This window comes from Perna viridis, chromosome 10, assembly GCF_037379345.1.
Source record: "Perna viridis isolate PV_CMFRI_1.1 ecotype Kerala chromosome 10, ASM3737934v1, whole genome shotgun sequence".
In the NCBI taxonomy this organism is placed as follows: Eukaryota; Metazoa; Mollusca; class Bivalvia; order Mytilida; family Mytilidae; genus Perna; species Perna viridis.
This window is the reverse complement of record NC_142454.1, coordinates 10085049-10108312: the sequence shown is the minus strand read 5'-3', so window position 1 is coordinate 10108312 and position 23264 is coordinate 10085049. Positions and strand designations below refer to the sequence as shown.

Here is a 23264-nt window from a genome sequence, read left to right as displayed (position 1 = left end):
TCATTCTGCCACCTCTAATTTCAATCTCCTGTGCAGAGGGTACATTTGCTTTTGTTGCTTCACATACTACAAAGCTTTGCACCTCTGCCATACTCAATGCTTAACCTCGCCCCTTTATGCAAATAAGTAAAGAATATCTGAAACTGCTCAGTAGATTTGTAACGGGTTGTGCTCATTCCCTGTGAATTTTTTTTTCAAATCCTTTATAGCAGATCTTATAACCTAGTGGAGTGAAACATAGAAAATTGGGAAGCTGTTAATGGTCTGCGAAGGAGATTGTTTTAATGTATGCAAACTTTTAATGGATTGTTGAACATCTATTTAAAAGAGAACAATTAATAAAAACAAAAGTCATCATCACTATTTGAATGTTAACTGCTAACAGCAAACTATGCAAGGAAAGGTTTTAAATACAATTACCACTTCTATAAAGACAATACATATCTACCACCTTAAATAAAATCAAATAAAAAATAATCCCCTACAAAAAACCTGAAAAACTGAATTTCATAACTAAACTTCTCCTTAATAGAACAGATAGACAAGGTAACCACAGTGAACCTTGCCCTCTGCCCTTTACAAGTAAGGGCGTAATATAGGAATCCACAGCAATACTTACAAATGTTTTCTGAGCCGTGTCAGCATCAGGTGTATCAGGACTAGGATTAGTTAACAAAGCATTAACATTGAGTGAGGTATCAGATTTAGCACTGATCAATGTCCTAAGTTTCTGTAATGCCCACATTCTTTGAGCAGCACCTGAAAAATAAGTACAAAAAATAATTTCACAAAGAAAAATATAATTGAGCCATTAATAGAAGTGAATACTGAATAACACATCAATCTAATTAGAATATGTGAACACGGAGTATATATATCATCTTTGAAACTGTTAGCAATATCTAGCTTGTATTTACACCAACTTGTTACCTAAACCTGTCTTGAATACAGTAATTTTCAAGCAAAAGTATTATTAATTTTATAAAGACAGATAAAAAGAGTGAGTGACTTCTTATAATACCCATAACTCAAAATTTTAGTATTGAGTCTAAAATCACTCAATAGACAAAAATAACATATACAACCACCAGTTGTATGAAATACATGTACTATGAAAGTATCATTTTTCTTTTTCATGTTTGCACTTTATGTGGTAGTGTCAAAGCATGGAATTTATTCCTAAAAAAAATATTTCAACAAATCCCACAAATACACAAAATTCATCAGATTAAAACAAATTGATGCCAGAAAATTATGGAACATTTCCTCACATGATCATATCACAAACACAATGACCAAATTTATTGTCGCCTCTGACATTTATGACATAGGACTTGTAATTTGGTAAATATAATAAGATTCTTTATGGTTCTGAAGCGCTTCAGAACACTCCCCCTCTCCTTCCAACCAGGGGTATAATAATAGTCTTACCCAAAGAGCTCAGCTGAGCACAGGCTGCCAAAGCAGCAGCCAGTCTGTTGACAACTTCTTTGTCTAAACTTAAATCTAACTTAAAGTCTAATAAACATGTGACTAGATCTATGGAGGGTCGAGACAGAATTGTCCTATCAGATAAAATGTCCATTGGAGTAGCTGAGGGCATGATGGGATACACGGTGAAACACCACCCCCAGCCATTCACAGAACCATCACTTGTAAACTTCCATCTTAACTCATCGCCTGGTATCCTCAGTTCCTGGGACCAGTCAGTCCATTCTCTACCTGTTGATTAATATAAAGGTATTGAAAAAATCATGTAAACAAAAACAAAACATAAAAGCTTTAGTCAGCTTTATAACAGCCTATCAAAATAATTCGATTTCTATCAAGTGCCATACAATAAGTACAGCTTGCCTTCATAATTCCATATACCTTTTATAAACCAATAAAATTATGAATGCGTTTTCTTTTCAGTTCTATTTAACATGGAATTTGTACATCCTATTCAAACATGCACTTTTATAATCCATAAAATATGTGAAACTATAGGTACAACAGATTTACCAGTTAGGCCCACTTCCATCTATAACTTACAAATCTGACTGATACACTAAGCCCACTTCCATCCATAACTTACAGATATGAATGACACAGTATGCCCAGTTCCATCCATTACTTATAAATCTGACTGACACAGTATTCCCACTTCCATCCATTACTTACAAATCTGACTGACACAGTCTGTCCACACTCCTTCATTACTTACAAATCTGACTAATTCAGTATGCAAACTTCCATCCATTACAAATCTGATTGACACAGTATGCCCACTTCCATCCATCTTACAACTATGACACAGTATGCCTAATTCCATCCATTACTTACAAATCTGACTGACACAGTATGCCCACATCCATCTATGACATACAAATCTGACTGACACAGTATGCACACTTCCACACATAACTTACAAATCTGATTGACACAGTATACCCACTTCCATCCATTACTTACAAATTTGACTGACACTGTCCACACTCCTTCATGACTTACAAATCTGACTAACACAGTATGCCTAGTTCTATCCATGTCTTACAGAGTATGCCCAGTTCCATCCATGACTAACAAATATGACTGACAGTTCGCCCAGTTCCATCCATAACTTATCAGATCTGACTTACACATCATGCCCAGTTCCATCTATTACTTACAAATCTGACTGACATTATACACACAGTTCGATCCATAACTTACCAGATCTGACTGACACAGTATGCCCAGTTCCATCCATTATAGTTAGAGGATCATGTCTCCTTTCTGTAGAACAGCGACGATCAAACTCCACTCTGAGTGCTTCAGCACCTAAGAAAAAATAATTGTTATCTAGATGTTCATAATATGTGAAGTGATAAAGTCTAATGCTATTGAAACTTTGATGAAGGCTTATTCTAGGTCTAGGCACTAACAATCTACATCACCTCCTATGAAAAGATGAATATAATCAGTTCAGTCTGGAACAAAGATAGATGGGGGTTATAAGTTGATAAACTTCATATACTGTAAAAGTACTATTGTTCAGGGAGTACCAATTTTTTGTGGATCTAGTGGGTAAGGTAAACCACGAAATTTGATTCCCAAAGAAAAGGATTATTTTTTTTAAATTGTGTGACAGGGTCATCAAAACCACGAATTCAAGAATCCACAAACTTGTCCTTTCCCCCTTAATCATGAAATTTGATACCCACAAATATAAGTACTTTCACAGAATATTTTATATACACAACTCACATTTATTCCTGATTTTTCTTGTAGAAATAATCAGTTTGATATACATGTAGACATAAAACTGAGGTAGACAACTGTAAAGAAAAAGTCAAACTACAACTTTTATTTCTGTTATTAGTAAACCTTACAATCCTTCTCATCATTGCCTAATTCTGAATGGTCCTTATTTCTATATGTCATGTACACGTGCACTTTTTCTCATTACAAGATATAGAGGTATTAATAATTTACCAGGAATCTTGACATGCCCTGTAAGTGAGGTATCATCAGTGTAAGGATGAGTACTTTCCTGGACCACGGGTTTGGCAGCCACACGACCAGTCTCTCTGTCTGAGGCAACATCTTCTAATTCAGTAACACACAGCTCAAGCAACATCTCAGCAACCTAGATACGTTTGAAAACAATATAAACAAAATATAATTCATCAATTTTTAAATGTAGATTCAACATTGGTTGTAAGAATTTAGTTTATTACTCAGTTGTTGAATCTGCTGATTTCTTAATAATATGTCAACACTTTTATAAACAAATTTTATCATATTAGTGGATAATCTATGTAATTCACTATCTACAAAACACACATATGCAAACTTTAAAAACTTCTCTTTTGTGAATATCTGATTTCACTGTATACCAGCTCAATTACTACAAATTATGTTTGCTCACCAAAGACTATCACAATTACTCACTGAAGGATAAGCTTTGCCAAGGCATGTCAGTATATCAGACAATGTTTCTCTTCCTTTTTCACCAACTCGAAGTGCCACAGACAGTTTCAGCAGGTCAACCAAGACTCTAGCATCATCAGCTGTCAGTTTATTGGTGTAGTCATCCAGTCCTGGGGGATAGGCGGTGTTACCAGGATCAATTGTACTAGTAACTTCATCAGTAGAGGTAAAGGTCTCCACCATGATGCTGGTTGCCAAGGAAACATTAGCTGCCAAGCTGTGCATGCTGTGAAATGGGAAGTGTTCTCCATGAATGTGCTGAAAAATAAATTGTAACATACTAACAGTAGGTATTACTTTAAAGAATGCAGGACACAGACATGATTTTATTACCCTAACAAATAATAGTAAGTAGGTGAAATTGGTTGTTAAAATGATAGTAAAAACATAATGGAAATAGTAAGATTAACAAACTAGACCAAACAATGTTGTGTCACATTGCAGCTGTGATTTATTGGTGATAAGGCAAATGTGACGAAAAAAGTGTTATGGACGGATATACAGAACATAATTCCCATAACAATTACACAATCAAAATTTCCTGATAATTGGCACAACTACATATGGTGTTCATGCTAAATACCAAGTTTTATGAAATTCTGCTGGGTAGTTTTAGAGAAGTAGCAATGACAGGCTGATACATGATTATTTTAATTAAATATCTAAGTTCAAAGGGGCATAACTCCCATAAAAATTAGAGAATCAATATTTTCTGATAATATGCACAACTAAATATGGTGTTCATGCTAAATACCAAGTTTCATGAAATCAAGTAGGGTAGTTTTAACAATAACAAGCTGATACATGATGATTTATGGTAAAATAAGTTCAAAGGGGCATAACTCCCATAACATTGAAGAATAAAAATTTCCTGAGCAGTTTTAAAGGAATTGCGATGACAAGCTGAAGTGTTACAGACCGATGGATGGATTGACCTGACTGCTAGACCTGCTTGTGCCTATGGCGACGCAGGTAAAACCAGCTGTCCAACTTAAATTGGAAGTCATGTTGGGAGGGGTCTGTGTGTGTGTGTGTGTGTGTGTGTAGAATGGTGACTTACAAATCGTTATGTAAGTACATGATATATGATAGAGTAAACCATATATCTAACATTCCTCTATTAATTTGATAGATCAATTGATTATAGTTTAACTCCATCAGAAAATATTCCATGCAGAAGAACAATTTATTAATTGAAAAGACCCTGCTTTGTACCTGACATATTACAGACATACATAATTAGAAAAAAAACAATCAACATAAACAGCAAAAAATTCTATGAGCAAGTGTCAACAATGATTAAATGTTGGAAAGATAGGGGTAAAAAATACAATGGCTTTTCTAGTTATAGACATATACTCAAGAGCATTACGATTAACAAGATTAAAAAATTCTCACCTCTGTTGGCTCTGTAGTGGATGTGACTGGTTCAGGGGTACCAGCAGCAGATCTATTTATATTTTCCTCCTGTATAATGTTTGACACGCTCATTGTAGTTGAAGAGTCTGTCACAGGGACTGCTTGAATCTCTCTGGCCAATGAACTCACTACAGATTCCCTGTGAACGGATAAAGATACATACAATAAAGATACATTGCTGAGCACAATATGTAGGTTGGGCAAATTCCATCAGATATCAAAAGTACAGCAACATAAAATTAGTTCTAATTCTTGCAATGTAAAGTAACAAAACCCATCATTCAATGGTCAAACTTTTCTGTTCAATACATGACAAACTGCAAGGGAACAAGTCATGTGAGGCAGACAGTAGGGAAGTGCTTTACAAACTGTTTTGCGATGAATTTTCCCAACACTTCAAGTGTTTTAAACTTATATTTAACTTTATTGGTCTCCTATGTCATTAGACAGACAGACAGACAGACAGACAATAAAAATACCAAGATTGATCACCTTGCATAACTAATCTGTAATGCTGTTAAAACATGGTTTAATGCTTGCTGTTTAGCTGCATCTGATTCCTGGGATAAAATGATTTTGGCAAGTGATGGTCGAGCTGATTTGACTGTAGGACTAGGGGGCGCCACTGTGTTATGGTTGTCATCACAATTCCCTTCATTCATTCCTGTCAAAATTGTCCATACTGTATATCAACAAAGTGCTACTGTAATTCAGTATAAATGTGCCAATAGTGCAGTGCTACTACATCTCTATTACAAGAAGGTATAAATTGTTACCACTATGTTTCATGTAGTTTAAACTTTCCAATGAAAACTTCCTAATTTCATTTCTTATTCTGAAGTCTACAAAATAACTTTTAATTTTCAGATATTCAACTAACAAAATGAGCCAAATATCATAATATACCCATGCATCATTAACAATACAACCGTACCAAGAAGAGTTGCTCCAAGTGGATCTCTAGATGTTGAGAATAATACAGGTTCATGAGTAGATGGCGTTGACAGATCAGTGGTGGCCCAGGCTATACTGTGGGATGATCCACATGCTACCTTGGTAATCTTAAACCCTTCAAGTCCATGGACCAGAGCTGGTTTCCTGTTGACTGTTGTGGTACCATTACCCTGTTGTCCATGGTCATTGTCACCCCAGGCAAATACCTTTAATCAATTTTGAACATTCATACAGGCTTGGGGAATATCAAATTTTATCATAAAAAAACTAAATCTTTTTTTTTAGAAACCCTTTAGTCAGTATCTTAGTTCAAAAATAAATGCAAGAGATTTTGCTTCAAACTAGGGTTTTCTGTAACCATCTTTACCTAGCAAAAATAAGTTGATTATTCTTAGCAAGTCACCTATGGACAAAACAAAGTGTTTTATTCTCTAAAAGTTATGCCATGATCGTTTACATCCCTTATCTACCACTCTTGTCTGGGTATACATTACACACTACACCTACATGTATGACCTAACTACATGTATAGTAACATGTCCATTACCATTGACATCCAAAAAGTGTATGGCTCCTACAGTTACATGTATGAAATAACTACATGTACAGTGACCTGTCCATTATCAATCACAGCCAGACAATGTAGAGCCCTTACAGTTACATGTATGACCTACAAGTAACTACATGTATAGTTACCTGTTCATTATCAGTGACAGGCAGTGTAGGGCTCTTACTGTTACATGTATGACCTACATGTAACTACATGTATTGTAATCTGTGCATTATCAGTGAGACAGACAGTGTAGAGTTCCACATATTCCAAGAGTTACATGTATGACATAAGTATATGTTTAGTTACCTATCCATTATCAGTGACAGCCAGTGTAGGGCTTTAACATTACATGTATGACCTACATGTAATTACATGTATAGTTACCTGTCCATTATCAGTGACAGCCAGGCAGTGTAGGGCTCCTACAGCCACATGTATGATCTTTTTAGACTTCAGACCTTCAACCATCTGTGGCTTTCTGACATGAGCATCAGTTCCATGACCCAGCCGAAAGTAGTCTCCCTTACCCCTGCAAAACAATGGACTTGTTTAATGACTAAATTTAGGGAATATTAGACTACTGTTTTAGAAAAAAAAGGACTTAATTACCACACAGTTTATGTGATTGTATTTTTTACCTGAACAATATCTAATACTAACAGAGACACAAACATCACTGAAACCATAAAAATTCAATTTACAAATTTCTGTATTAATATTTTCAAACCAAGACTTGCTTGTAAATAAAGAAACTTCTAACTTACCAAGTCCACACCTGACCAGCCTTCGTCAGAGCAAGTGAGAACTGGGCTCCACATTCTATCTGGCATACTCCTAGGTCTCTGAGCCTCTCTATCTCATGGGGGACATTACAACCTTCACTCCCTCCTCTGCCAAGTTTACCAAAGTCACCATCTCCCCAGGAGTAGACACGCCCTTCACTGGTCAGGACTAGGGTTTGAGCATCCCTACTCCCACAGGCCACCTGTATAACTCTCTGACTGGCTAGGGCTTTAACCTATAATTAAACAAGATTTCAAGAAAGAATGGAGAATTTCAACAAGACATTAGCTTTGTCATGTTGACTTATTCTAACAATTTACTTAATATGCATGTACATAAATCTAAAAGCTGTGTTTTACTTGAACACAGTTCATTTTCTTTAGAAAAAAAACAGGAAAACAAGAAAAACATTTTTTTTTAATATTTTGTAAATTAAAATCAAGATTTGTACATCAACGGATTATTTTTTTTCTACACAAGGTGAGTTTTAAGTGAAAGTGTAAATAAAAATGCAGTATATTCCTAGAAACTTAATCCATGATATAGTTGGCCTTTATCCTATCCTTACTTCCCTCCTCAAGACCCTCAATGGGAATGGTAATCAAAGGACAAAAATTGTACCATTTGCATTCACGTGAAGTACTCTGAACTAAGTATAAGTGAATACCTGTTTAGGTTTGAGTTGTGTGGTGTTATCGCCATGACCAAGTCTACCATATTCTCCCAACCCCCAGGTATACAGATCTCCATTAGAAGTTATAGCAGCACTATGTGAGCTTCCACATGCTATATCTCTCACTCTCTTTGACTTCAGAGCTTCTATAAGTCTGGGCTTGTCACAGTTCCTAAAAATAAAATTAATGCTGCACTAAAGTTTTAAAGCATTTGTACTATTACTGAAGAATTTAAGTATCAGTCTTTCTAAAAATCAGACAGAAGGTGATTGATGCATGTTAAAAACCCACCACATTCAGACTTACTTCTTGTTCAGAAACAATTTATGATCACATAACCAATCTTAGTTTTTCATTAGGTTGTTGCACTTTTGAGATAAAAATCATATATATTGTACATGAAATTTGCACTTTGGAAGAATTATCGTTCTTGGTTTGGTTGATTTCAGTGGGAGATGAATGTATGATTTTCTTAAAAGTGCAGATCTGAATTCAGAAATGGTTATTGTTCTGTGAAAGTATAGCATATGTAGACTGAAAAAGCATCATTTGTTTGGTGGGTTTTTCTTCAACATGAATCACTTTACCATTTGCAGTGTCTGAATTTTATGTGGACAGGTACTTAAATGGTCAAATACAGTAGTAGTGAAAACTTTACAAGGGGGTTATTTTTGGTACATTTGCACCAAGGAAATATCTGCAAAAATATACACCTCCCCCAAAATAGTTTGGTTTTCGATGTTGACCATGTTTAAACAAGATTTTTCATGATTACAGTACTTTCGTTTGCCTATTCATATTGCCATTAACTAGACCACATGCATAAATTACACAGTATTTTTTTTCTTTTTGTATATACAGACAACTTATATGGATCATTTTAATAATTATTTTTTACTTATTTAAGGAGGTAAAACTGGAGTAATGGATGTAACTCATGAAATCAGTGATATGTTTGTATCATATTAAATTTCATTTAAATATTTCAAGCATTCATCTGAAACAGAATGAAATCAGTCCAAGTAACTTTGATGCTTACATGGGATTGACGTAAAATGCTGAATACAAACATTTTAATGATTTAAAAGATTTGTGTCCCTTACCCTAGGTCTACCTCCTGAAACGAGTTTTCAAACAGTGGTTGATAAAATACAGATGGACCAATCTAAGACACAAACTATGCAAATATTTTTTTTAACAAATCTAATCATAAGCACAAAAATAAATAATCAGATCTTTAAATATATCATGTATATTACGGTGCTATGACCTGACACATACCATCTACTAAAGTGTCCCAGTTTACCATCATCTCCTTCTCCCCAGGAGAATACCTTCCCATCAGTTGTCAAAGCTAAACAATGTCTTCCACCTGTAGATAAAATATGATTTCCATACAAACATAAATAAGTATACAATAAACCATTACTACACAAATGACTCAAACAGAATCAATACAAATGCAATATTTTACATGCTATTTTGCTACCAGAAGTTATCAATAGCTGCCCTTTATCACATGATATGGCTGTACCCACTACTATACCAACTTAACAAACATGGTATCTTAGTGATTGCAATAATTGAGATTTCAATTCATACAAAAAACTTAAGCCAATTTAAAAAATTACATTACAACCATTCTAATGTTTTAATATACTGTGAAAGCTTTTCTTGTTTTTGGGGTACAACCTTTTGTGGTGTTCATGGGTTAGGTAACCCATGAAATTTGATTCCCACTTAAAAGGAAATTTTTCATTTGTTTGTATGAGAGAGTTGTCAATCCATGAATTCTAGTATCTACGAACTGATAATTTCCCTCTAAGCCATGAAAATTGGTACTCGTTAATGGAAGTACTTTCACAATATTTCAGACCAAAAAAGGACCTACCTGAATGAACAGCAACTTTTTTTATGACATATTGACTGAGTGATGTTACTTGTTTAGGCACAGATATAGTCCCTGTGCTGATTCCTAAACCTAGTCTCCCATTGGTGGCCTCTCCACAGGCATACACTTTACCATCCTGGGTCACTAAAATAAAGACCACAAACTAAGCACCCTTCAGTGGTAAATCCAGGGGTGCAGGGGGTGGTAAACAATCTCCTTGCAACCCCTTTTTTCCGAGAAACCCCTTCTTTTTTAAAGTGTCAGGATTCGCCCCTGCCCTTCATGGAAAGATCTTCCATTGAAGAATTTCTACATTCATCAGTAAAGATTACAATATGAATATTTCTTGATATATGTAAACGTGGCAGCAATAGCAAATATGAATGTCAGAAAAATAACCATAACATACACTCAATATTTTAAGTATTAGTCTGTGTAAGAATCAGGCAGTGATAAAACATGACATGAAAATAAACTCTCACTAAGACATGGTATTTTGACTATTTAACCATCAGTACATAGAACAAAGATTTTCCAAACCATTTTGATAAAAAGAGTTTAAATGCACCCTAAATGAACATTTCATTAAAAGATAACTCTATAAAAAAAAAACATTCATTTTCTTATAAGGTATTCTAATGAAAAATTTACAAACATATCCAGTAATGCATCGATCAAATAGCAGCTGTTCCAAATAAATAAGACTGAGTAAAATATTATTGTCAAATTGATGGGTTTTTGACATGCATGTTACAAATGTTTCCCATTCTGCCAGATTCTTACAAAGACTTGTAATTCAAGTAATTGCAATGAAATGATGATAGATAGATGAACAGACAGACAAAGCTATTTCAATTTATCACCCACTTATTGAGAGGAAGTATAATATAATGCAATGAACATTGTACAGTCCTGTGTACCATTATTACCAGAGGACATATACAGAACAGACTATAGATGGACCATCAAAATGTTTATTGTTATTTTAGCTACAACTTGGAGAGTTCTTTAAAAGTTACATGTACATACCACAAAATAAACTTTTAGATCCACCAGCTATCTGTATACACTTCAGTGATGACAGAGATTCATTCAATGATGGGAGCTTGATCTATAAAAATTAATACATAAAGCTAAGACTAATACAAATAAAATGCACTTATATATATACATATAAATTACTGACATGAACAGAGGAAATTGAAAAGTTTACATCAATACAGTTTTATATAAGTATGTAAAGACTTACTTGTCACAAATGCATACTTAAATGAAGATATTTGTTTATAGATTGAATCATCGATCTTAAATGAAGCTATAATTCTAATATTTCATTTAAGTTCATAATTCATTTGCCTCACCTTAGAACCTTTAGGACCACCAAGTTGGTCCTTATCATTCAGTCCCCAGACAAATACATGGGTCTGTATTTCTTTTCCAGCACCAAGTTTGGACTTTTTTTTAGTTCCAGTATGTGTTGTCTTCTCTTCCTCGTCATCTTCACGATCAGATGCTAAGAAAGAGAAGTTGGCAGCAGTGTCATCCTCGTCAGTCTTCAATCGACCAATGATGGACATCCCATGGATCTTACAGTCTATACCACTGCTCCTACACTGCTTGATCTGTAGCTCAACAAACCTTAGGTACTGTAAAAATAATGAAAAATTAGTTATACAACAGCAAAAATATATCTTAACACCAACCACATTTTAGACAAGAAAGTAACAAAAACCTGTCAAATTGACAATGAACCAGATTTTCCAGCAGAGTCCTAATTTTTGCTATAAAAAGATTCATAACTTAAAAACAATATTAGCAAAAATTGTGTACATAAATACAGACCTTCTTTATATTTCAGAAAACAGCATATCTGAATTTGATATGTTCTGTCAACAACTTTTTTAAGTTACAAAACAGACAAGTTTTGGCAGACAGATACCTGCCCACCCACTGCACATCATGTTCAATATTTTCCTTAAATTGAACTAAAAAAAAAAACGACTTTTAATGAAACTTGACGGTACCTTGGACAGACAGTGACAGTTAGTATTTAAGAAGCTTCAGATTGAAAGGTTGGCCCAATCAAAACATGTATCTTCCATTTATAAAAAATTCTACATCAAAGCAACATGTATTAACCCCATACAAATTGCATATTGATAAAATACTGTACTGTAAAATCTAAACTGAACTCGTTGGATTATAAAATATGTTTGGTTAATACAAGAGTAATCAAGAGAACCAAGATTCTAACCGAAATCAAAGAATGTAATCTTGGGACACAAAGACCAGACATGGAAAACACAACACAGGACATAAACTAAAATAATACATTAAAAGTAACTAAAGTAAATGAGCAACTCAGACTCCACTAAAAACTGGGAGCATGACCAAGGTGCAATGGCAGGGTAAGCATTCTCTGCTTTTCTAGAAACACCCATCAAGTTGCTCATAAAAAGTAAAGTCCAGGGCAGACGAAAGAGGAAAGGAAAACTACAACATGTTGAACAAATCAGTTTATATAGTGCAGATGGATACAATGCAACGATCCACGAGTTTATGATGATGACAATAAAACTTCAGTAGTGACGACTTTAACCTTGTAGCAACATAGCCGTGTTCCAGAAGCCTAATTGTAAGAAGTCTAGCATAATACAAAAAAGTCTGTGTAATTACAGCAAGCTCTGGCATAACATACGATTTGTGATATGAAAACTTCACATGCAGGTGATATACTCCGGTTCTAAATACACAAAAAATTAAAAGGGACATTTAAGACTATCTGTTCAGACAGGTTTAACTCTACTTCCATAACAAGATTCACAAATTCTTTATTATTAGGGAACTATGTTAATGAAATTCCAACTCCATCACTCAATGAACTGAAAATGCTCCTTTTGTTTTTGAAACTAAATTTCTTGGTATGCAAAACACATAAAAACCAAGAAGACTGGTACCCAACAAAAAACTTTCCCAATATTTGCCAAGTACTGGTACCTCAACTTACCTGATTAACATCCAAGAGCAGTGTAACAAGAGTCTCTGTTGATGATATGTTGACAGTTCTGATTTCTTTCATACTGTTGAGAGTATCTCCTCCATAGATCACTACCACTGATGGCATATAGCTTGAGTCAGTGGGCTCTACTCTCATGTACAGACGGTGGATCAGTATATCTGGGTGCATCTCTAATCTTATCCAATGCTGAAATAAAAAGTTTTAAACTGACTCAGTAATATCCACTCTCATTTACAACATAAATGAGTTTCAATAAGTCAATGATCTGTCTTCATGTTATCATCTGGAAACCGCCAGGGATGGACAGACAGTCTGACACAACTTTTTGGAGGGAATCAAATAATACCTGGTACATGTGTAAATCTACTGAACATGGGGTACCACATCTCTGCCAGTGACCACCCTTTTCATTCCTGGTTTTGACTTGAGTACCACAGTTCTGCCAGTCTATGTGCCTTGTTAAGATTATAGAGTTACCTACCTTGCCCTGAGTACCACAACTCTGCCAGTGACCACCGTTACCATCTACCAGTCTATGTGCCTGGTTCTCCCGTGATGACACAGACAGATTTTTGACACATGTATGCCAATCGTCTATCATAGAGCCACTGGCTATAAATGGAAGTTTTTTCTTGTGTTTCCCTGGCTTTCCAACAGCTATAGGATCACTGCCTACAATACAAAATGGATATTTATGTAATTTGTGACTGACAAAGTGGCATTTAGACAACATTTTCTTGAAATAAGCTTGTTTTGTAAGTAAGAAAAAAACATAATGAAAATTCTTTAGAGTTTAAAATTCAAGACTTTGTCAATAGAATATGAAGTAATTGCAGTTTACTCTTTCTTCAGAACAGTTATTCAAAAAAACTTAAGAGACCTTCAACAAAGATGCAAGTTTCAATATTTTAATTCTAATTTCTGTGTTTACAACCATTTAAGGCATACCACAAGAATTCCTGACTTTCCAATAAATAATCATTCCACATGCAGTTATTACCTGGTTCTCCTATTCTGTTGAATGGATGTCTGTGTTTCTTTGTTCTGAAGCAATTCTCACAGAAATCATAGTCTACACACACTTTACACTTGTATCTGGCTCCAACAATGGGGAATACTTCACACATGTTACAGCTGAAATACATGTAATCAAGTGTCATGTCATAAAGATCATTTCAACATTAAAATCTTGATTCTGTCCAATACCCAGCATAATCAACATAGTTTTTCAAAAATTATATTATAAGGATGCTTGCAACCAAACATGGTAACAATCCACTTACAGGTTCCAGATTTGTTATGAAAACAAGAGGCTCCCAGGAGCCTGAATTGCTCACCTGGTAATTTATCACCATTCAAGGGCAATAACCCTTACAAGGAGTCATCTGACAACTTTTACCCCTGGAGACTTTTTTAGGCCTTACAATAAGGATAATTTTATTACAATAAATACGTTTCCATCTGCGCAAGTCCAGCAGCCTGAATCCCCTATCTAAAAATATCATCCAATGGGATGACCTAATAGTAGCCATCTACCCTTTATTTATCCATTTAATTTCAACCTGCGCAAGAAGACATATGCGGTTAATTATATTGTGAATAATATTGAAATTTTGTAATATTAGAAGTCCCTTTTATTGAGGAAATTTCTTTTATATATCTATTATTTTTGTATATTGATACTTTATTATGGAGTTTAATGTTAGTAGCCCATTTCAAGCCCTTACTGGCAATGATGTTTTTTTGGATGAGTTATTACCTTACGATAGTCAGGTGGTTAATCCAAATGTGTCTAGTCAATCAACCGACGTTTTAACTTCGGTGACTAACACTACTATTCCACAGACCCCGGTTGTAGGTTCTGTGGGTAGTAATAGAGTAATCCCTAAGTATGGTAACTCTTACAGTATCTAGGCCAGTAGACACCACGGGTTCAGTTTCCTGTACCCCTGATGTTTCTATGGGTCTAAATTTACCTGGTTCAAGGCCTCCAGTGTCTTACTGTGGTGTTACTTTGCCCTCCTTGGCTAATAACCCCATGTCTTGGTAAAGACATCCCTGGCCTCAGACATACCCTTATCCAGGTTTTTCCAGGTTTCTGGCCTCATGGTAACAACTTTGGACCTATTGGTCCTCAAAGTTTCACACCTAGTTTGTCAACCCCTGCTCCTTCTGTAGCAGTGCTTTCTAGTGGTATTACTATACCTGCAACTGCACCTACCTCTTCTGTTAGGTGTCAGTCTAATCAGGTTACTAACTCTTCCCCCTCATTAGATGGGTTTAAGAGTGTTTTAGATGACTTTCGTCAATCCATATCTTTGGAGTTTGTTGCTTTCTCCAATCGCCTCACAGTTTAGGAGAAAAATACCAACCAACCCACACCTAGCTCCTCTATGACTCCACTTCCTACGATTCACAACTCTGAAAGTGAACATGAGGATAGTGATGTTGAGGAACACTTTTCAGTGGACCCAGGTAGTCAGAAAGGTAATTTTTCATCTGGTGAAGAAGGTGAAATTAGGGATCAGGTTCCTCAGAATGTTTCGGTTTGTAATACTACTCATTCTGTTATTGATCGGTCTCCTACCAATTCCAACAAGGCTGCTGAAAGTGAGGATACTCCTACTTTGAAGGATCTTAGAGATTCAGTTTACTCTATTATGAGAGATGTCAATAAGGTGCCATTTCAGTCACCTCCCAAACCTAAGAGACTCACTTTAACTTTTGAAGCTTCTTGTGGTATGTCTAATGACCTATCTAAGTCTCATACTAGTTTCCCAGAATCCAATCACATGTCCGCTTCTCTTCAAATTATTAATGAAGGTATCATAGCCAATGAGTCTCATTTTTCCAAGGTAAGTGGTTTTGGTATAACTTCCTTTAATGATCATTTCTAGGGATTATGATATTTTCACTTCCACTTTGGGTAAGTTGGTTCTGTCTTATGATAAAGCTTTTTCTTCTTCAATTAATTCAAAGCCTGTGGATGGACTGCGTCTTTCTCAGTCTGTCTGGTCTAAAACTGAGAATCTTCTTAGAAATGCTTCTCATGTACTAGGTACAACAGAACATTATTTATCTGCTGTAGCCCCCTTACTGAAAGAGATTGCTCCTCCTCCTGAAGTAAAACCATTTTTACTTCAGGTTGATAAAGCTCTAGGCTCTTCTCAGCTTTTACTTATGGGAAGATTGGCAAATTTTACTTTATCCAAAAGATCTGAGATTCTCGATAAAGCTAGAGTTTCAGACAGCCTGAAGGATTCCTTGTTAAAATCTCCATTGGACGACAAACTTTTTGGTCTTCCTCTTGTTGAGATTCAGAAACAACTTAATCATACTCCAGCACCAGTAAAGGTGAACGTTTCTCTCTCGGGAAATAATTCTAAGAGAGGTGGTTCTTCTTTTCCTTCCACAGAAAAGAGAAGGAAGGTTTTCATTTAGGGCAGTATGAAAGGTGGTTCTAAGAAAACGGTTACTAAACGCCAAACAGGTAATTTTAAAGGCGGTAAGAGGTCTAATCCTTCCACCTAGGAAGTTTTTTACAAAACTCCTCAAGGAACTACCACCTCTTTCACCAGTTCCTATTCCAATGTCCAACACGACTCATCTACAAAAAATATCTCTTCTATCAGCAGAGATAGATTGTCTTTTGACAAAGAAAGCAATAGAGGAAGTTCCTGTATCATCAATAGATCCAGGTTTCTATTCTCGGATTTTCCTTGTTCCAAATAAAACAGGAGGAATGAGACCAGTCATTGACCTGTCCATTCTCAACCTTTATCTGGTTGTTTCCCATTTCAACATGGAGACCAATCGTTCTATCAGAGCTTCAATACTTCCAGGTAGGTGGACCACTTTGACAGACGCTTATTTCCATATTCCAATATGTCCTTCTTACCGAAAATGTCTTCGTTATGTCTGGAACAATAAGGTTTACCAATTCAGAGCTTTACCGTTTGGCCTATCTACTGCACCTCTAGTTTTCACCACGGTTATGCAGACTGCCATAGCTCATCTTCACTCTCAGGCCATTCAGATTAATTCTTATCTAGACGATTCTCTGTTGAAAGACCTTTCTCAGGACAAGCTTCTCGTAAACACAGATCTTGTCAACAAACTGTTTCTTTCCCTGGGGTTCATAATTTCTTGGAAAAAGTCAGATCTGATTCCTTCTCAGGACTTTACTTTTCTGGGAGAACATTACCTGACTCATCTAGAACTAGTTCTACCTCCTCAGGAAAAATTTCAGAACCTCAGCTTAAAAATTCATCAGTTTCTTTCTCAGGAAACAGTTTCTGCTCGCCAATTTTCTCAGCTACTAGGTCTCTTGAACTTTTTAGCAGATGTTGTTCCACTTGGCCGACTACACATTCGACCTCTCCAATTTTATCTACTTCAACATTGGCTCCCATCTTCTCAGAATTGGGAATATCAAATTCCAATTTTTCTTCAGGAATTGTCTCCTCACCTTTTATGGTGGACTGTTCAGGAGAATGTTTTGAAAGGCCAGCTTCTGTCCTTTCCAGTTCCCAATCAGACTCTATTCACAGATGCCTCCAACCTCGGTTGGGGGGGCGTATCTGGCAGGTCGTTCAGTATCAGGGGTCTGGAGCCCAGACTTACTGAAAGAACACATCAATTTTCTAGAGATGAAAGCAGTTCTTCTGGCAATCTCTCATTTTCAACATATTCTACAAAACAAGTCTCTTGTTCTTGCATCCGACAATCCGACGGTTGTTGCTTACTTAAAAGACCAAGGGGGAAATTGTTTCAAGCTATTTCTTCTTGCAAAAGAAATTCTTCTTTTTTCAATCAACTTCAGCTTCAGCTAGTAGTTTGTCTTGTTCCAGGGAAACTCAATGTCTTAGTAGACTCTCTATCCAGAACTCTTGCCCCAGTGAATACAGAATGGGAACTTCTCCAGTCAGTATTTCAAGCAATAACTCTTCATTGGGGGTCTCCTCATGTAGACCTGTTTGCAACAAGTCTCAACTTCAAACTTCAGGTGTTCGTGTCTCCTGTCCCGGACCCAGAAGCTTATGCAGTAGACGCCATGAGTTTTCCTTGGGAAGGAATGTTCAAATATGCATTCCCTCCATTCAGATTTCTGTCAGCAGTTCTTTGGAAGATTGCTTATGAACAATGTCTGATCATTCTTATTGCTCCAGGTTGGCCCAAGCAAGCTTGGTATCCAGATCTTCTTCAACTGTCTTGTGCTCGTCCACTCTTACTACTGGTAAGACACAATCTTCTTTCCCAGTTCAAAGGCAAGATTCTTCATCCCAATCCAGAGAATCTACATCTTTTCACGTGGCTTCTCTCAGGGATAGTTTCAAGGAGATGCTTTTCTGAACGAGCAGCCAGACATCTCTCCTGAGCAGTCAGAGACTCTACCAACATTGTATACGATGCTAAGTGGACAATCTTCAGTAGCTGGTGTAGTGAGAAGGAAATTGATCCTCTCAAAATTACTGTTCAGCAGTTAGCTGAATTTCTTATCTACCTTTTTGAAGATAAAAAATTGTCTCCCTCCACAATTAAAGGTTATCGTTCTGCTATTTCCAGAACTATCCACTTGTCTGGTGGTCTGGATTTTGGTAGTAATGAGTACATTTCTCTTTTAGTTAAGAATTTTATTCTTGAACATCCTAGACAGAAGGTTTTAATTCCTTCCTGGAATTTAAGTTTGGATTTATCATCTTTAAAACCCTTTCCTTTTGAACCAGGTGAAGAAGTAGATACCAAATTTTTGTCATATAAATGTTGTTTTCTACTGGCATTAGCTTCAGGTAGGAGAAGAAGTGAAGTACACGCTCTGTCTATTTATGATTCATATCTACGGTTCAATAGCGATAAATCTTCTGTCACTCTTTTAACTGATCCAGCTTTTTTAGCCAAAAATCAGATTCCTAGTAGAGGTTCAGAGCCAATAGTTATACCTTCATTGCCTATTGATACTACTTGTAAACTACTTCGTCCTATCAGAATTTTACTCATTTATTTACAAAGAACCTGTAATAATAGAGCTAAGGCTAATACTAGGCTGTTTATTCCTATTAAGAAAAATGTTAAATATTTATCAGCAAAAACATTATCTACCTGGATTTGTATGACCATTCAGTCAGCTTACAATTCTTTTAGTGAATAATCTCTGTCTAGTCTGAACATTAAAGCCCACAATGTTAGAGCTATTTCTACATCTTGAGCACTATTTATCCTCTGTTATTTTTTGTACAGCTTCTTGCTTACTTTTGAAAATTAAATGGATGAATAAAGGGTAGATGGCTACTATTAGGTCATCCCATTGGATGATATTTTTAGATAGGGGATTCCGTCTGCTTGGCTTGCAGATGGACTTACTCAGAATTTATGATGGTATTTATTTATTTTATAAAATCCCTTTTACTTTAAAAATGTTAAATTTCAGCAATTGAAAGAATTTGGCTAAACCTAAAGGTTTTGGAGATAAAATATGCGAAAAACTACTGTCTGACCCCTATGTTCTATTTTTAGTAACGGCAGCCATGTTTTTGATGGATCAATAATCCCCACTTCAGTTCTATGCAGGATACCACAAGGAATATTCATACCAAGTTTGGTTTCAATTGGTCAAGTAGTGTCAGAGGAGAAAATTTTTGAAAGAAATAACATTAAAAATAGCAAAAATTGTATAAAAAGGGCAATAACTCCAACATGGCTAAACGGATTAAAACGAAAATTTGACCAGAGATAGATCTCATCATGCTGAACACTTTTACCCGTCAGAATTTAGTTAAACCTAACAGTTTAGGAGATATATGTGAAAAACTACTGCCTGACCCCTATGTTCTATTTTTAAAAAAACAGCAACCATGTTTTTTGACAAATCAAAAATCCCCACATCAGTTCTACGCAGGATACCCCAAGGAACATTTATACCAAGTTTGGTTTCAACTGGTCAAGATGCTTCAGAGGAGAAGAGTTTTGTATAATTGTTAATGATGGATGACAACGACAACGGACCCCAAGTGATGGCAATAGCTCACATGGCCTTTGGCCAGGTGAGCTAAAAAGTTAGCAAGAATAAGTGAAAAAAAAAGATAACATCCAACATAAAGAGATGACAATATGTACTGGGCCTGGTTTCATAAAAAAAATATTATGTAGGTTTTCCTTAAATTTTCAATCTCAAGCAATCTGATTGGTCTAAATTTGAGTTGTGGAAGGATTTGAGGAGCTAATAAAGAGAACCTACTGGGAGAGTTTGAAAAGAGTTTTAGTAGTTGACAAAATTTAAATTCTATACAAGAATAAGTGCTAGTGATTTTCCCTATGGGTCTGCTGATGTTTTAATCACAAATGTTGAGCTGAGCCTTTAATCGACAATAGAATGTGTACTAAGGAAATCTCCTTTTCTTCTATGTTACCACTCCAGTGGGCCAGTTGTAGGCCCTCCATAGAGCAGGGGCAACGCTAAACCTTACCTTACACCAGGATGTGTACTGGGGACTATCTCCATCTCTTCTATAATACCAGTCCAGTGAGCCTGCTGTGGGAAATCTACAGTTACATCCCTACCATTTGGGTTGATAGCTGAATGAAGAACAGAATACAAGTATTGGCAAAAAAAGTATCAGAGTATCATGGAATGTTAAATCCAAAGGATTTTTTTTAAGTACATTTAAAATAAAATTGCCAAAGTATTGACATAAAATGGACATTACAAGCAGGTACCTTTTTAGCAACAAATCACATTTTTTTTGTTTTTTGTTTTTCTTCAAAAAACCAAAATTATCCTGAGAGTATCTAATTTTTTTCCATAATGTTAATGTTCTTTTATTTTTTGGTTTCCATTTTTACTGATTGTCCAGACTTGGTTTATTTGTTCATCACAAACACTAGTTCTCTCTTTACCTGTTACAGTTCCAACACTTCTGTGTGTAACAGATCCCCATTTGTAGGTTGGCATAGTAACAGAAGGTTTGACTCTCACTTTATCTCCTACTTTTATTGTACTACCTGAAAGTAGTGAAGTACATGTATTACAGAGGAAATACAAGTATATAATGCAAATAACAAGAAGGAATACAATTAATCTTACACTATCATTCATTTATACAATTACTTCAAAATTTCAAAAATATGAAAATTTCATACCAGATATAATTTGAAAAGGTAAAAAATCAACTCTTCTCACAATAAAATAAGACATCTTAGAACAGTTCACATAATAAACCAAAACAATTGGGCTTATGTTTCAGAAATAATGAAAATATTTGTTTGTGTCTCACCAAAGTGCTTACTTACCTAGGGCAGAAAAATCTCAGATCCCAATAACTCTACAATTATGTATCTGACCCAAAGGCTTACTTACTTGAGCTCATATTCCCAAGTAAATCTACATGTATATGTCTGACCAAGACCCTTACTTACCTGGGCTGATAAATCCCAGTAGCTCCACAAGTATGAATCTGACCAGGATGCTTACTTACCTAGGGCTAATAAGTCCCAGTAGCTCCACATGTATGTATCTGACCAGGATGCTTACTTACCTCGACTGATAAATCCCAGTAGCACTACATGTATGTATCTGACCAAAATGTTTACTTACCTGGGCTGATAAATCCAAGTAGCTCAACATGTATGTATCTGACCCAGTAAGTTCCACCTTTACTCTGCCAATCAGCTTGAATATTCAGATCATGAAGTCCATCTCGATCCAGCTGTAAGTGGAATAACAAAAGTAATGAAAATAGAAGTTCACATACCTTACAATCCTGAAGGAAAATTGATTTGAATATTATCCACTATATCTTTACCAAAGGCATTCTCTTCTTTAAAATGTTTTAGCAAATAAGGCCATTCTTTATTACATAATGATTTTCAGATGTATTGGAATCAAAATATATTCCTAATTATTCAATATATTTTACCTTAATAACTTTTCCAATGTCTCCTTCTTGGACATCTTCATATGTCCTGCAACATCGTACACTCATGCCCACTTGAATATTATCACGTACATACATAGCATACTGGTCATTGGTCACAAAATCTGACCTCTTCTTAAACACTTGTGTCCCTGGAGAGGATAGGGAACCCACTTGTAGCTGCTGAGGGAAGGAAAATTATAAATTTGTAAATTTAGTAACAAGGACAAACAAAAAGAAAATTTGAAACTTTTTTTACTACTGAAAAGAAGACAAAGTATTGTAGAATCAATTTTTAATTTCCTAAATACCAAGAAAATCATTTTTTTCTTCAAAAACTATAATTTGTATCAACAGCATATTTCATCAGAAGACTTAAGGTCTTCCACCACATGTCTGTTCCTTACTGATTTCATTAAATGCTCTATATAACATTCCATTTTGTGCCAATTCCATGTGCAATCTACCAGTATAAAATTTTTATTTCAAAAGTGCATCATCCATATGACAAACTAAGACTTGTTATATGGCTGAATGAGAAATGAAAGTGAAGATGTGAGGCTTAATGACATGAATATACAATGTACTAACTCCTGTCTGATATTTATAAAGACCGCTACTTAAATTTATAAATCCATCTTACAGCATTATTATTTCCAAAGAAGTCAGGTCCCTCCTCTGCTTCGAAATCTTCTGATGTTGAATCAGTATCAGAGTAAAAATCAAGAGAGGAGATACTGTCTGTGTCTGTATCATCATCAAGGTTTAGATCAGGATGTTCTAACAGCCAGCCAACCAAGGTTTCAGCACTGGGTTCTGCTGCTCCTAACATGGCACCAGCTTAAAGAAATAAAGTAACAAAAATGCACAAGGTAAGGGAAATAACTCAGCAGCAATAAAATAGCTTAGAAGAAACATCAGACCACAATAATTGTCTTGTGTTAGTCAAAAAACTACACCAGTAGCAATATACAAATAAATGGCTGAAAAACAAAGAAAAAAATAATGCTTCAAGTTTTCTTCATATTCATTGCATCAAATGTTCTTACCTAAATTATTTTTGTGGCAAAGAGAAACAGAAAAACCCTAAAAAAACGAACATAACTAT

General features: G+C 35.5%; 1 protein-coding gene across 5 annotated transcripts in view; it reads right to left on the bottom strand.

Moving 5' to 3' along the window:
• Positions 1-23264, bottom strand: part of LOC148604466 (E3 ubiquitin-protein ligase HERC2-like) — an 89901-nt gene that overhangs the window by 14355 nt on the left and 52282 nt on the right. For 4 of the 5 annotated variants that reach the window (XM_088550446.1, XM_088550447.1, XM_088550449.1 and 1 more), the window contains 23 exons: positions 22800-22996; positions 22160-22339; positions 21838-21949; positions 21141-21245; positions 20711-20819; positions 14248-14381; positions 13729-13919; positions 13236-13433; positions 11590-11874; positions 11258-11339; positions 10229-10372; positions 9619-9709; positions 8331-8508; positions 7645-7898; positions 7265-7409; positions 6308-6533; positions 5866-6037; positions 5353-5512; positions 3916-4212; positions 3457-3610; positions 2695-2802; positions 1432-1722; positions 620-759 (listed from right to left, as the gene is read on the bottom strand). In XM_088550446.1, coding sequence (XP_088406572.1) covers positions 620-759; positions 1432-1722; positions 2695-2802; positions 3457-3610; positions 3916-4212; positions 5353-5512; positions 5866-6037; positions 6308-6533; positions 7265-7409; positions 7645-7898; positions 8331-8508; positions 9619-9709; positions 10229-10372; positions 11258-11339; positions 11590-11874; positions 13236-13433; positions 13729-13919; positions 14248-14381; positions 20711-20819; positions 21141-21245; positions 21838-21949; positions 22160-22339; positions 22800-22996 — 3953 coding nt within the window. The remainder of the gene's footprint in view (positions 1-619; positions 760-1431; positions 1723-2694; positions 2803-3456; positions 3611-3915; positions 4213-5352; positions 5513-5865; positions 6038-6307; positions 6534-7264; positions 7410-7644; positions 7899-8330; positions 8509-9618; positions 9710-10228; positions 10373-11257; positions 11340-11589; positions 11875-13235; positions 13434-13728; positions 13920-14247; positions 14382-20710; positions 20820-21140; positions 21246-21837; positions 21950-22159; positions 22340-22799; positions 22997-23264) is intronic. The other variant, XM_088550448.1, reaches the window with a different exon arrangement.